At 43.1% G+C, this 14230-nt stretch overlaps 1 protein-coding gene across 4 annotated transcripts in view; it reads left to right on the top strand.

Moving 5' to 3' along the window:
• Positions 1 to 9532: 9532 nt before the first annotated feature.
• tafa1b (TAFA chemokine like family member 1b) overlaps positions 9533 to 14230 on the top strand; it is a 158341-nt gene continuing 153643 nt past the window's right edge. Inside the window, exons 1-2 of one of the 4 annotated variants that reach the window (XM_074615953.1) lie at positions 9533 to 10173; positions 12703 to 12839. In XM_074615953.1, coding sequence (XP_074472054.1) covers positions 12716 to 12839 — 124 coding nt within the window. In that variant the 5' untranslated portion in view covers positions 9533 to 10173; positions 12703 to 12715. Of the gene's footprint in view, positions 10174 to 12702; positions 12840 to 14230 lie in introns of those variants that run through there. The other 3 variants (XR_012591438.1, XR_012591428.1, XR_012591456.1) reach the window with 3 other exon arrangements.

Raw genomic sequence — 14230 nt, 5'->3', positions numbered from 1 at the left:
TATGATAATCACATGCAGTTTGGGGCAAGTCATAGTCAAGTCAGCACACTGACACACTGACAGCTGTTGTTGCCTGTTGGGCTGCAGTTCGCCATGTTATGATTTGAGTATATTATTTTATGCTAAATGTAGTACCTGTGAGGGTTTCTGGACAATATGTGTCATTGTTTTGTGTTGTTAATTGATTTCCAATAATACAAATATACAAACATTTGCATAAAACAAGCATATTTGCCCACTCCCATGTTGATAAGAGTATTAAATACTTGACAAATCTCCCTTTAAGGTCCATTTTGAACAGATGAACAACAAAACTGTGCATGATTAATCGCAATTAACTGTGGACAATCATGCGATTAATCACAAATATTTTAATCGATTGATAGCTCTAGTAAAGAGGCAACGGTTTGCTAACATATCATCTTGTTAATATGTCGACGTCTTGTTTACAGCTTTTTGCCCCCCGGGTGGCCAAAAATAAATCAATTAATGCAGGTTTAAAAATCAAGGCTAGTAGTTGGATGTGAAAATAAAGTAAAATGAATTTTTTTGCTGGGTAACTTATTATGGATGTTTACAAGGTACAGACAATTCTCCCCAAAAGGCTCACAGACTCAGCATCCGACTCTCCGTCACAATCTATTGTTAAGGTTTGAAGTTTGATTCATATGGTCGCTCTTAACCAGAGTTTTATCTCCAAACAGCCTGAATTATCAAGCAGTCGGATAAATCACTCTCTTTAACGCTCTGACTCCTTGATTAATTTGTGACCAGTGAGTTGAGGAAAATTGACAGCTGTCATTTTAAGGAAGCCTTGAGCAATTACACTTTTCCAATTTGAAAAGTAAAAAAACAGCGTGTGCATTTTATTTTATTTTTTGTCTCCTTGTTCTCATCAGCATTACTCTCTTTATCAGGCTTTTTTCTCTCAGCGAGTCCCCTGTCTCATCAGTTTAATAGTAGCGTATTGAGCAAAGCATTTCCACAGGTGGTCTCCTCGGGCCAGAACCCAACCCCACCGTCCCCGGTCCAATTACAGCAAGAAGGAGAGGACATTTTTATTGGTCTGCGAGGAGACATTTCCATGGCTGCCATCATCTCCAGGAGTAGAGTCGTCTAGCGCTCAATTACTCCTCCATCCTGAACTGGCAAGGGAAAGAAAGCGTCCCCGGCTGAGACTTGGTGAGTCCCAGCGCATTACCAGCACAGAATTTCTGACCTACTTCAAACACAAAAAACTCACAACTTATTTTCACTGTATATGATTGAATATGTGGCGGGTAATATTCCCTTGGAGTTTGGGTGGAGAGGCAGCAGCACACAGACTCTTTAATAACATACTTTTCCATACAACACATAAAGAAAGCATTTAAAACATACGTTTGAGCGCACCAATGCCACACGTAATACAATATCTCAAAGGTGCACATTAATAAACAAGTGAAGGGCCATTTAATATCGATAATAACTATAATCTGTATAGCACTTTACAAACAACATAGGCCTCCGAAAGTTATATTCAAGCAACCAAAATAAATGAATAAATTCACGCTAGACTGGAAGTTTTCGTACGCAGATGATGTGGTTATTTCCTCCCTGCAGTGCTGGTTCCATACATTATGTGTAAAATAGCAACACATGTATGCAAAATGGCGATTTAGTTCCCAAAAAGAACAATTTAATAAGATGTAAAAAGAATGGAAAATGTATTTTTCATGATTCTACTTCCATAGAGAGTGTGTTAAAGGGAGCAGTAAAGTCAGATGTCTTTTGCAGCAATTTACATATGATTTACTGAATGACATATGTCAAAAATAAACTGCTCAGAGCAACACTTTTGAATTTCAATGTTCTCATTTGATGTCAAAGCGTGGCTTCTCGTGGTTTACTAGATGCTGTTTGGTGTGAAAAGAACAGTATACAGAGGCTGACAGTGTCTGATTTGTTTGCCAAGATTTATAGTGCTAGTCATATGTTCATCAGCATAAACATGCCCACATGCCAGGCAGTAATAAGGAACCTCATATATAAATGCATATGCAGATAGAGAACAATATAATTGGTTTAAGGTAGCACACATACATCTGAGATGTGGTGATGCTGGTGTAGGAGTATATACATTTCAAGAGTGGGTGACAAGAATGGGTGAAGAGATGACGATAGATAGATAATCTAGATGGGATGCAAACTGCAAACAAATCTGAGCCTACTTCTCACTTGATTTATTACCTCAGTGAACATCGTAAACATGAGTTTATGGTCTCAATCGCTAGTTTCAAGTCTTCTTCAATACAGCATGATGTTCATTTAGTAAATGATGGTCCCATTTAAAGTCAAATAGACAATAAAGCAGGGTATGATTTAGGGCGGGGCTACCTTGTGATTGACAGGTCGCTACCACGGCGTTGTCCGGTCTGGGAGTTGTCCGTGCTTTAAAACTTTAATCCTTTCACAGAGTGTTTTTTTGTACATGAAAATTAAACTTTATAGATGCCTAAAAATGTCTAATTCGGGGTTTGGTTGAACTTGGCTCCAACCTCTTGTGTCACATCTGATTGCAAATAACCAAGATGCTGGCGGCCAAAAATGCCAAACTCGAGGCTTCAAAACGGCAGTCCACAAACCAATGGGTGACGTCAGAGTGACTAATTCCACTTCTTATATAGAGTCTATGGTCTACCTGCCTGACACCATTGCATCGACGTCACTGAGGCCTGTCGCGGTCATACTGTTAGAGATCCTGAAACAAGGGTTCATGTTTGAGCTGACAGTACAACGGCTGATCACAGAGCTGGAAACAAAAAGCAGACTCAAGAGACAGAGCAGCCGAGGTAAAAACAGTCCTCACCTTGTAGAGAGGCAGGCTTATGGTCGGGCAGTGTGAAGACAGTCAGGACAAGCAAACAAATCGAACGAGGTCATAACAGCAGGCAGAAGGCAACTAAAGCTTGAATGCCAAGACAACATACACAATCTGGCAGAGAAGCACCAGTGGCAACTATATATACGCTCTGCACTAATGGGATAGTAAGGGGCAGCTGTACATGACAGGTGATGCTTAAGGATATGAAATGGTATAGTAAAAGCAATTTACCACTGACACACACATACCATCTAACCTAACCTCCTGTTGAAGACTTTATAAAGTGGTATAATGTCACACTAAGGCTGTCCCAAATACCATTTTTTGGGCTCCGCAGCTTCGGTAGTAATCAACAGCGAATATTCAAAACTTCGGCCATGGGGGGAACGCGGGACCGCCGTGACCGGAGGAGCGCTTTAACCTCTCGGTTAGCAGGCAGCACGGACTCCTCATTAAAGCAGCACAGTTCCTCTGTCACACAATCGGAGTCTTCCCCCACACAGGCTTTTTCAAACAAAAATATGTCACGATGAGTCCACGAGTGCTTCGGGTTTCGCTCCGACATAAGCAACGGCGACGAGGGCTCTGACTTGGCTCGTCTCTATGATATGGCTCGGGAAGGACTCAGCCAGACATTTCTCCATCCTGGGCTGAGCTGGACAGTATAGCGCTGCAACACGTGTCTTTAGGTTTAATTAAAGGCATTCTTTTTTAAGAATTCTGTTATTCTACAGTATTGTTGTTTGTATTATTTGATATTGAATAAGAAGCATTTTCCAAAAGTAGGGCTGTCAAAGTTAACGCATTAACGCAAATTTGTTTTAACGCCACTAATTTCATTAACGCAATCGATCTTCCGGAGGTTGTTGTGGGCTCCGTTTTAAAACTAAAGTGATGATACTGGCATCATATGAAACTAATAAAACCTAAAGAATCCATTGGTATCAACCATGTCATACTAGCTTGTCGCAAAGAAGGGTTTAAAAACACTAACGGAAAAACTGGCATGTCCATATTCAAAGGGGTCCCTTGACATCTGACCTCAAGATATGTGAATGAAAATGGGTTTCTATGGGTACCCACGAGTCTCCCCTGTACAGACATGCCCACTTTATGATAATCACATGCAGTTTGGGGCAAGTCATAGTCAAGTCAGCACACTGACACACTGACACACTGACAGCTGTTGTTGCCTGTTGGGCTTGAATTTACCATGCAATGATTTGAGCATATTTTTTATGCTAAAAGCAGTACCTGTGAGGGTTTCTGGACAATATTTGTCATGTTATTAATTGATTTCCAATAATAAATATATACATACATTTGCATAAAGCAAGCATATTTGCCCACTCTCATGTTGATAAAAGTATTAAATACATAACAAATCTCTCTTTAAGGTACATTTTGAACGGACAAAAAATGTGCAATTAATTTGCGATTACCTACGGACAATCATGTAATTAATCGCGATTAAACATTTTAATCAATTGACAGCCCTATCCAAAAGGTTTGGTGGGTTTTATGCAACCCGAGGGGTTAAAAAAACAACAACAACGAATATCTGACCAATTACTTATCCAACTAACGAATAACCGAATAGTCAAATATTCGGGTTTAGCCCTTCGTCACACTACATCTGCCTTTGCTTCTGAACACAAACATAAACAGCAGTGAATTCAAGATGGCCCAATTATAGAAGAGTGAAGTGTGTCAGTGACTAACTGACTTGAATTTGCCTCTTGATGAAAATGAGAAAGTAATTAGGGGCGCGGCAGCAAAAAATCATTTATATTTATGCCTATGAAATAACAATTTGCTCTTGTGTTGTTTTCCTGTTAGTGTTCATACTGACATGTTATTCTCCCAGGATGTGCTGACAGCAGAGAAGATAACGCCTGAGAGGTTTACGTGTGGAGAACTGTATATATATACTCTTTACACTTAAAATTCCTCTGTTACAAATCGACAATATCCTCAAAGCCGGGTCCCCTCGGTAATGAACACCTGAGAGCTAACGCAGGAAAAGGGACGCTCTGATAAATGTGAAATAAATTATTTCTACAGATCAGGCTCCTTCGTTTCATTAATCATCTTCTTCCCTTCACCCTCCACCACTGAGCAGGAGTTGCCGCTGCATACTTCTTCCAAATGAATTTTCTCTCCCTGCCTTAATCTTTCTTGCTATTTTCTTCCTCTCCCTCTGTGTTTGCCTCCCTGTGTCACTCTACTTTCCTCTCTCTGATAGAAAGTGTTATGGAGCGAGTGTCTATGGAGAGTAGCTTTACTAACACAACAGCTCCCCTCATCAGATGAAGAAACGCTTGGTTTGCTCTGGTGAGAAATGTTGAGACGTATGTGGGAATAATAGTGGACAAGGGCTCATTTTTTAAAGGGAAGCAGAAAGCGATTGAGGGAGGAGAGGGAGGGGGGGTTTAAAATGGTATTTTGGTACTGCTAGCGGGTGCATATTGAAGCTTGTTGGCTGCACTGGAAGGAAGGGTTTTATTAGCCAGAGGAAGAAACAGAAAGAAAGAGAATGACAGAATGGGAAAGAAAGACAGAGAGCGAGAGAGCGGTATTGGCAAACCCCGCTGTTTAACAGGGCTGCCCAGATCCAAACACAGAGTTGGCCAGTGATTGGTCGGTTGTGGTTATGTCTTGGCACGGGCTGCAGCGACAGCTGTTTGGAAATGATGGAAGCCCCTGAGAGGGGAGACGGGGGAAGAGCGGGACCACGACAACAGTCCAGAATTACTGTGAAATTCTGTTGTCCCAGTCCATTCTCCCAACACAGCCCCGATTGTGTCAGCATGGAAAATAGGAGGCCGCGACAAATCAACAGAAAGGAAAAGATACAAATGGGGGGACTTGTGTTGGTGCCGCACATCGCTGAAAGCAACATGTAGTAATTGGATACCTTCAATCTTAAGTTCTCCTCTGAGGCTTGTTTGTGGGCCTGTTTCATTTCACGCCTTCATCTCGGTCCAATGGGACAGATCATAGAGACATTAAGCGGCGAAGACAAAATGAAATTCCGAGCGTGCATGCCATTAAAGCTCCTTACAAAAGGAAACATCAACAACTACACGCAAATACCAATAAGCCTATTTATTGGTAATCAAGCCATTCTGTGCAAATATAGCTTGACAGTGTAGAAGCACTAATCAATGTGGTAATTACTCTGCGGTTCCTGCTTAATGTGAATCTGGTCACTTAACATGTGGCGCGCTTTAACCCAGCGGAGCCCAGATGGCGGCTTCGCTATCCATAACTCCATTCACATTAGATTATTGCAGAACGATGTGAATACAAAGGGCGCGGTCCAAAAGGCGAAAACAAATCGACACATGGCTTAAAACAGGAACCACACCACTCTTATTTTCTCGCCCAGTAAGAGACGACCTTTGTTAACAGCTACAATTTTGCCCACTCAGGTACTCACATCACACTTAAAGTAATCCAGCAGAGGGAATAACAATCTCTTTCTCCATTTCGTTGCATTGTGCTTTTCTACATTCAGCTCTTTTCTCCCCTGCAGATTGTGACTCTGCGGGGCTGAGCACATCTGGTTGTCAAATCACACTATGGTGTGTAAAGAACAAGCAGAGGTAATAGCAGCAGCAGCAGCAGCAGATGATATGGTCCAGGATGCCCTGTGGCATGGCACAGTGACCACCAATTTAAGGGCTTATTAACCATCTAAGTATCTATAGAGTGGCACAGAAATGAGTCGTAAAACCTGGACATGAATTAGTGTTTTAGCACTTCCGGTTCCCTCGTCTAGAAGTCGATGGGTTTTTAGTTACAGTAGATGCCTGAATGAGGTCTGTGGTTAACACAAGCTTAAAGCTTCAGTAGGCAGAACGTTTTTGGTATCATTTGGCAAAATAACCTTTCAGCATATTGTAATTCAAGTGTTCTGAAAGAAAACTAGACTTCTGCAGCTCCTCGTGGCTCTGTTTCCAGGCTTTAAAAAATCTAGCCCGTGAAGGGAGACTTTGGCCAATCACAGGTCATTTCAGAGAGAGTGTTTCTATTGAGCGTTCCTATTGGCTGTGCTACGGCTGGTGGGCGTTGCTTGGTATTTCCTTGACTGGTCTCAACATGGCTGCCGGGTCACAAACTTTCTAATTTTACAGCTAAACAGTACACTACAAGATGTTTCTGAAAACATCGTTTGATCATTTGGTCGGAGTTCGCGAGTGATTGACAGCTGGCTCTCAGAGACGGCAGCTGGACGGCAGGCTCCAGCTCAGCTCTCATTGGTTGTTTTCCTCCTGTCTGTGAAATCCTGCAGATGTCATTAGGAGCAGCAGAGGACACAGAGACACATGATTTGTTTCAGATTACCTATCTCATGTACTACTTTCAGGATATAGTGACCATTTTATAAAAATAACTTTTTTTAATCACATTTGCTCCATTTCTACCCACTGCTGCTTTAAGAGATTTTAACGTTTTGTTCAACAACATAAAATGCATCAACAAATATCCCACTCGTGAATTTTGAAGCCTTTATGGGCAGTTTCTAAGAAGTGGCTAAATGATACTACTAAACGTCATCACGCCGACTCATCTGTCTTTACAGCCTCGTTGTCTATAGTTGCGCTCATGTGACCGTGGTGTAGTTCGTTTATAGTCCAACGTTAGCTTTTTTACTTCTGGCGACTGCATTCATGCTTCAAAAATCATAAAAGTTCATACATGAAAATGATCTTGCTGAACAAAACGTGTAAGTATCATAAACATTTGTTTGCCACAGAGTTTATTTTCTGCAATAATCCAAAACCCAATGGAAAAATCCCATTGGCTTTTTGTCGAGGTAACCAGGGCGACGCTAACTTCCTGGTTGGCCTACAAAAATACGTCATCCCTGCAGCACTCTATTGTGCTAGGCAACTGCACAACAACCAGGAAGCTGATTATGTTGCACTATAGATATATATGTGTTCACATAAACCGTAACAACAGTTCTGAGACAAAGTTTCTCCAGATATTCATCATCAAGTTCATCTGTCTGTACTCCCCCACAGTACCAACGCTATCCTCACTGTCTGCCGGCTTATTTAGCCCCTCAGCTGTGTATTGTTGTGAGTAGCATAGGGTTCGTTTTCTGTGAAATGTCAGACTGTGAGTCAGCCATGGCAGGTGCGTGGGATTGGCACATACTGTAAATCTCTGGTTAACAGTATAATGAGTTAAAGGGGAGCTCCTCCACATGGAAGGAAATGTGTTGGAGGGAAAACATACTCCGTGCAAACAAAGACTGGTTGCCTTCACCTGCCTGCATGGCTCAGGTACAGAACACACACACACACACACACACACACACACACATGCTCACGCACGTGCATACACCCACACAAACAAATACACACGAAAAATACAAAAAACAAAAACATACAAAAGACAGTGGATGTCTTTCCTTCAGAGCCAGCAGGTTCAGATTGTGAGCATGTGACAGAAGGATGCTCACAGCTCTTTCAGGCTGCTGATGCAAGTTGGTTTCGGTGCTGGGAAAACAAACAAAATGGGCAGACTGTAAAAACAAATCCCCACAAAAACAGGTAGAAAGAAGCCAGCCGACTGTTGTCAGGCTATTAAATAGGCGTTATCAGTCACCATGAGCCCCATAGATGTAGGTCAGTAGGGGCCTATTACACCCATTAGGTTTTATCATCTGGTATCATTGTAGATCACCAACAGAAGGTTTAAAAGAACAAAACATTACTAATTACGACAGGAGCAGAAGTGGAAGTCAGGCGCTGTAGTATAGACAGTGTGAAACTCCATCAGGGGTGGAAGATGGGGACGATGGATGGGACACAAAACACAGGGCTTTCACCCAGGAGACATGGAGTTTGCATCCCGTGTGAAACCGACAATGTGTAGTTGTCTTTGTGTTCTTAGTGGGGTTGTTTGCCTAAACCTAGAGAAGTTGTAGTTTTGTTGCCTCAACCTAAATAAATTGTAGTCTTTCTGCCTAAACCTAAAGAAATTGTAGTTTTGTTGCCTTAACCTAAAGAAGTTGTAGTTTTATTGCCTAAACCCAACTGTTTTTTTTTTGTCTAAGCCTAAAGAAGTTGTAGTTTTGTTGCCTAAACCCAAAGAAGCCTTTTTGTCTTCAAAACGTGACGTTTCATGCAGTTTTATGTGTTAGAACGTGTTGCTTTTAAGTTCCACTTTCACTTTTACAACGTAGTAGGCCCCCTACTGAGCCACATCTAAGGTGCTCATAGCTACTGATAACACCTATTTAATGGCCTGATAACAGTCGAATTGGGTGAAGAAGCACAGCCAGCTCGTAATAGATAATATGGTGATTGCGGCGCCCTGATGAGGCACTCTGCCTTCTACTAAAAGTGCTGCGCTTGGAGCATATTTCACTCTCACCCCTCAAAGGCTGGCGGGCGATGACTAAAACAGGCGCACTCAGTCATCCTCCCTCCTCACCCTCGCCAACTCACACGCATACGTGTGCAGATGGATACACTCAGACACATTCACAAGTGAGCTGAAGGCTACGCTCGCGTGTCTTCCTGGCATTGTGGATGGGAAGGGGGGAGGGGATGGGATGTAAAGAGGGGTGGGTTAATAAAGCATTCTTCATTTGCTGATGAAGTCTTGATGCAGAAGTGGGCAGTCTTGCTTTAAGACATGTGATCTCTCTCTCTCTCTCTCTCTTTCTCTCTCTCTTCCCAGCTGGGCTACATTGTAATACACACACACACACGCACGTTCACTCACACACTCGCTCTCGCCGCTCTGACACACACTCTCTACTTAGTGCGCTGGAGAGAGGACTGAGGCTCACACTATCAGCGCAGCTTCTCAATGGGGGGACGCAGCCAAGAGCAGACAGAGCAGTCATTCCACTGGAGCCTTCCGCTGCACGCGTGAGAGGGAGCCGACAAGTGAGAGGGGCTAAATTAGCTCCCTGTCACCACACCACATAGGAGTCCTACTGACGGAGAGGAGGCACACACACTCGAGGAAGGAGAGGATGTTGCACGTATGTGGCTGATACAGCAGTGACATGATCAGCCTCAAATCCTGGTCAGTTTGTGACACAGACCCCCGGGTGTTTTGGTGACTGTGTTGGCAAGGATTTCAAAAGGAAGTGAGCAGCAGGGGGGGACGGGGGACAGCTTTTCAGCCCCCTTTTGTGCGGTGGTCGGCTTATCTGGTACTGGAATTTCGGGCGGGAATCCCTGGCTTCAAAGTATGGATGGATTTAAGACAGAGGAGTGAGTCTGCTGGGCAGACAGTGATTCTGGCTGAGCTCCTTTCCTTCTGAACACACTGCTCAGGTAAGGGTGTGGGACTTTCGAGGAATACCTCTGGTGTTTGGGGACGGGATGGGTGGGGTGGAGGGTGAAGGGGGTCATTTACTAGGACATTAGGGATACAGAGAAATGTGTCTGAGTTGAGTAAAGAAAATGACTGGAAGACTATAGTGAAATGTGAAAAACAGCTTCCACTAAAAACTCCCTCTATATCTCTATATTGACCAATGTTCTATAAGTTTCCTTTGAAACTATACGTTGGCATACTATAGACATATTATAAGTGCACTGCATTTGATGAATGGCAAAAAAGTTCAAGATGGCAGCCTGGATAATGTTGTGACGCCTCAACCCTGAGTGCTTTCCTCCTGCTGTGTGACACATGCGTTTGTTGGGAGTCATCCCTGAAGTTGTCTCCACAGCAGAAGAATTAAAAGAAGAAGGAGAAGAAGTGCAGGCAGCGAGAAACAAAACGAGTCTCATTTTGTTGAATCAATGCTGCAGGCAGGTGCATCAGTGGGTTATTCTGCCTGCAGGTGTGTCTGCTGTTTTTACTCCTTCGACCGCATTTACCATCTCACGCTGCTGGACTTACCAATTATGCACAGAGCTGTCCTCCCTCGTTCTGATGTGACAATACAAAACTGAGAGCTTTTAACGTCTTTCTTTCTCTCATGGAAAACAAGCTGAGTATTTCTATAAAAGCTCTGAAAAAGAGGCTGCAACAGCGACTAGAGGAGTTGTTTTCCTGAAAGCTGTTCCTCCTGAAGTTCTTTTATAATGCTTGTTCCTTTTTATTTAAAGTCTGCCCTGCGTCTTTTCCTCTGGTAAAAAAAGAAACGCTGCTGGTAAGAACCACATTTTGCCTCCCGATAACCGGGGAGGAGCTCAGAGTATCCATGCAATATGCAGTTAACCATGCAAGCGCAACGCTTCTTATGAATATGAAGCCAGCCTCGGCGAACAGAAACACTGTGTGGTTTAAAAACATACCCATGGGAGCAGTTCACATTTCCACAAAACCGCGGATTATGGTGGATTTAGTGCAGGGGAGGGGATTTACAATGTGCTGTTCATAATTATATGCTTAATTTTCGCTGAATATTAAGCAGTCTCAATGTCACCGAGGGCACAGAGCACATTTTAGTAGCCTAATGGCTTTAATCTCAGATGCACATCGAAACACAAAGTGGTCTTGTTGGGAGTAAGCGTTGGTGCTTTCTGGAAACATCTTATTGGATCAGGCCTGCTTTCATTCTTCACACATTTGAAACATATTATACAGACTCCTTGTTTAAATGTGATACTTCCACGGTTTGAAGTTCATATTGAAGAGACTCCCTGGGGCTCATAGTCTTGCTTCATAGTCTCCTGTGTATGGAGATATGGTAGAATCAAACATTAAAGGATTCACACTGTCACATTAAAGCATCAGATTCACTCAGAAAGTCACCACCTCGGCGAGGAATGACGAATGTAAAACAAATGCAGTCGGTGCCTGTGATATCTCAGTGATACAGTGAGTGAAATATATTCGTCTCTAAACTGATGATCAGTCCCAGGATTATTCATTTCTCTAAACAGTCTCACTGAAACAGGATGTCGTCGACGGGGAGCCTAAAAGAGTCTTTAGAGGAGGTGGGCTGATGCTTTTAAATTTCCCACTGCGGAGTCGTGAATGGAGAGAAGCGCTAATAACACCTGGAAAGGAGGAGAGCCTCGTTATTCAATGAGGGGCTAAGGCGTGTCTCCATATGCTGGCCCTCAGCAGCCATTAGGCAGTCGCTGAACTCATCTGCGACAAGGCTGTTGGTGCTGAGAGATGTGATCTTTTAGGGCTGCAACTAACGACTATTTTCAGTGTTGATTATTTTCTCGATTATGGATTAGTTGTTTGGTCTATAAAATGGTGAAAAATGTCGATCAGTGTTTTCCAAAGCACAAGATGACGTCTTGTTTTGTCAACAAGTCAAAGATATTCAGTTTACTGTCATAGAGGAGAAAAGAAACCAGAAAACATTCACATTTAAGAAGCAGATTAATTTAATAGTTGACAACTTATCAATTAATCGTTGCAGCTCTACAATCTTTTATAAACCTCAAGGCTTTAACGTTGCTGCTGTTGTTGTTAATAGAACTGTAATCTTCATACAATTATTGCAATCTGACAGAGGTTATTTTCCTTTTACTGCATTTCATTATTTATTTCTGTGTGGTACAAGTCCTTTTCAGACTACAGCAGACAGATATTGACAAGGTTAACTTTGTGTTTTGTCTGCAGGATTTCTTTTATTAAAGCTTCTGTCTCCTCTTTTTCTTTTCATTCCTAGTGTTATTATTAAGAAAATACCCATGCACTTACCTTTAAATAAATCATGCTAGTGGGGATATTGGTCTGAATATTTCTTGGTTATATCAGAGGATAAAGTGGTATTGTTTCTTTTTGTTTGGTGCATTAAAGCGAACACAATGTGTTTTGTAAATATTTATGGAGACATGCTGTAATACAAAGTTCCCCTGTTTGTTTCCCACCCGCTGTGTGCCGCCCTGCAGACTCGGCCCTACCATGTCCTGGTTGTTGGCCATGTGGATTAGCCTCGGCTTCCTGCTGCTGTGCCAGGCCACGCTCTACCAGACCATCCAGCAGCACCACGTGGCCCGCCCCGGTCGCACCGACATCCTCACCCTGGGTACGTTCACGCCTCTTTGTAAAGACTCCTGCTTTCGCGGCGCAGCGTTGCAGCGAGTGGAGACGTTGCCCTCTCGATGGGGCAGCGGCTCTCAGCTTTTGGCTGTTTAAAAAATCAACAGCAAGAGGCTGCTGCAGTATGTCACAATGATTTGTCGCGGTGCTGTACTGTAACATGATGATTCACCGCGCTCGCAGTCAAGCAAAGGAGACTGCTAATTGTGCTTCCAATTGCATGTTACGTACGTATATCAAGTCACATACATTTTGTTGCTATTTATGGAAGAAATATGTCGACTGTCGCAGTGTTGGACTTTCTTTGGCTGAGCTGGACGCTAAATCTGAACAGGGACAAACACAAAGAGCGTCTTCAAACATTGTGAGTTAGATGTCAGGAGATGATTTGTGTGCAGCAAAGACTTCTTGACTACTACACCCTGAATCTTGCTGGCACACTGCTACGAGTAGGACAAGCTGAAGGCAAAAATCTCTATTACTGTGCTGGTAGCCGAGGGAGCTTTGATCACTGTGGCTTAGATGGAAATGACAATTATGTTTCCCTCTTTTGCACGAGGAACGTTTGGCAATTAAGCCCGGCGCCTTCTGCACCGTAGGGGCAAAAGGGGAGGGTAGACGCCGAGGCGGATCTAATTCTCTGATTATGGAAAAGCTTACCAGCGTTGCTTATGGTGTATGTGGGAGTGTTACAGGGAAGGCAAAAGGTTTTTCTTGAGCAAAGCGAAGGCTTTCTTTAAGCTTCTAACAATGAGTGCGACTCCCATATGCTGAACCCTCGTTCAGAGTGGGTCTCTCTTTCTCCAGAAGCCAAGCGGCTGTTAAACATTGATGCTATCTTCTGCTTGGTTCCCTTTTGTGTGTGTGTGTGTGTGTATGTGTGTGTGTGTCGCGTTGCCAAGCAAAAAGACAGTAATTGAAGCACAGCAAGAAGAAGAAGAAGAAAAAAAAAAGTCCAGCGTTGAATTCTCCGTGCTTGTGTTGAACATTGGTGACTTTGTGTCGGAGAATTGGCTTACTTTTGCTTTGGAACAGCTGACACAGGAAAATCCCAGCTATGATAGATAGAAAGTTCTCAAAGTATCCCGGGTCCCGTTAATTGGAACAAGAGGGTGAGGGATGAGCGACAGAGAGCTCCGGATGAATTTTTAAAGGCTGGCTTCCAGTTTTTCTGTTGTTTTTTTTTTTTTTTTCCTTTTTGACTGGTTGGCAAGTGGAGCTTGGTGTCAAAGATGTACAAGGAAGTGCAAGGCTCAGTAAGTGTCTCTTGAATAATGCAGTGGTCCCAAAGGGAAAGAGAGGAAAAAAATAAGAGCCCCCCCCCCCCGCCCGCCCGCCACCCGCCCGCCCTTCCAACCACCACCCCCGGCGTAGATC

This window comes from Sebastes fasciatus, chromosome 1, assembly GCF_043250625.1.
Source record: "Sebastes fasciatus isolate fSebFas1 chromosome 1, fSebFas1.pri, whole genome shotgun sequence".
Taxonomy (NCBI): Eukaryota; Metazoa; Chordata; class Actinopteri; order Perciformes; family Sebastidae; genus Sebastes; species Sebastes fasciatus.
Note: the sequence above shows the minus strand (reverse complement) of the source record. Positions and strands in the feature narration are given on the sequence as shown.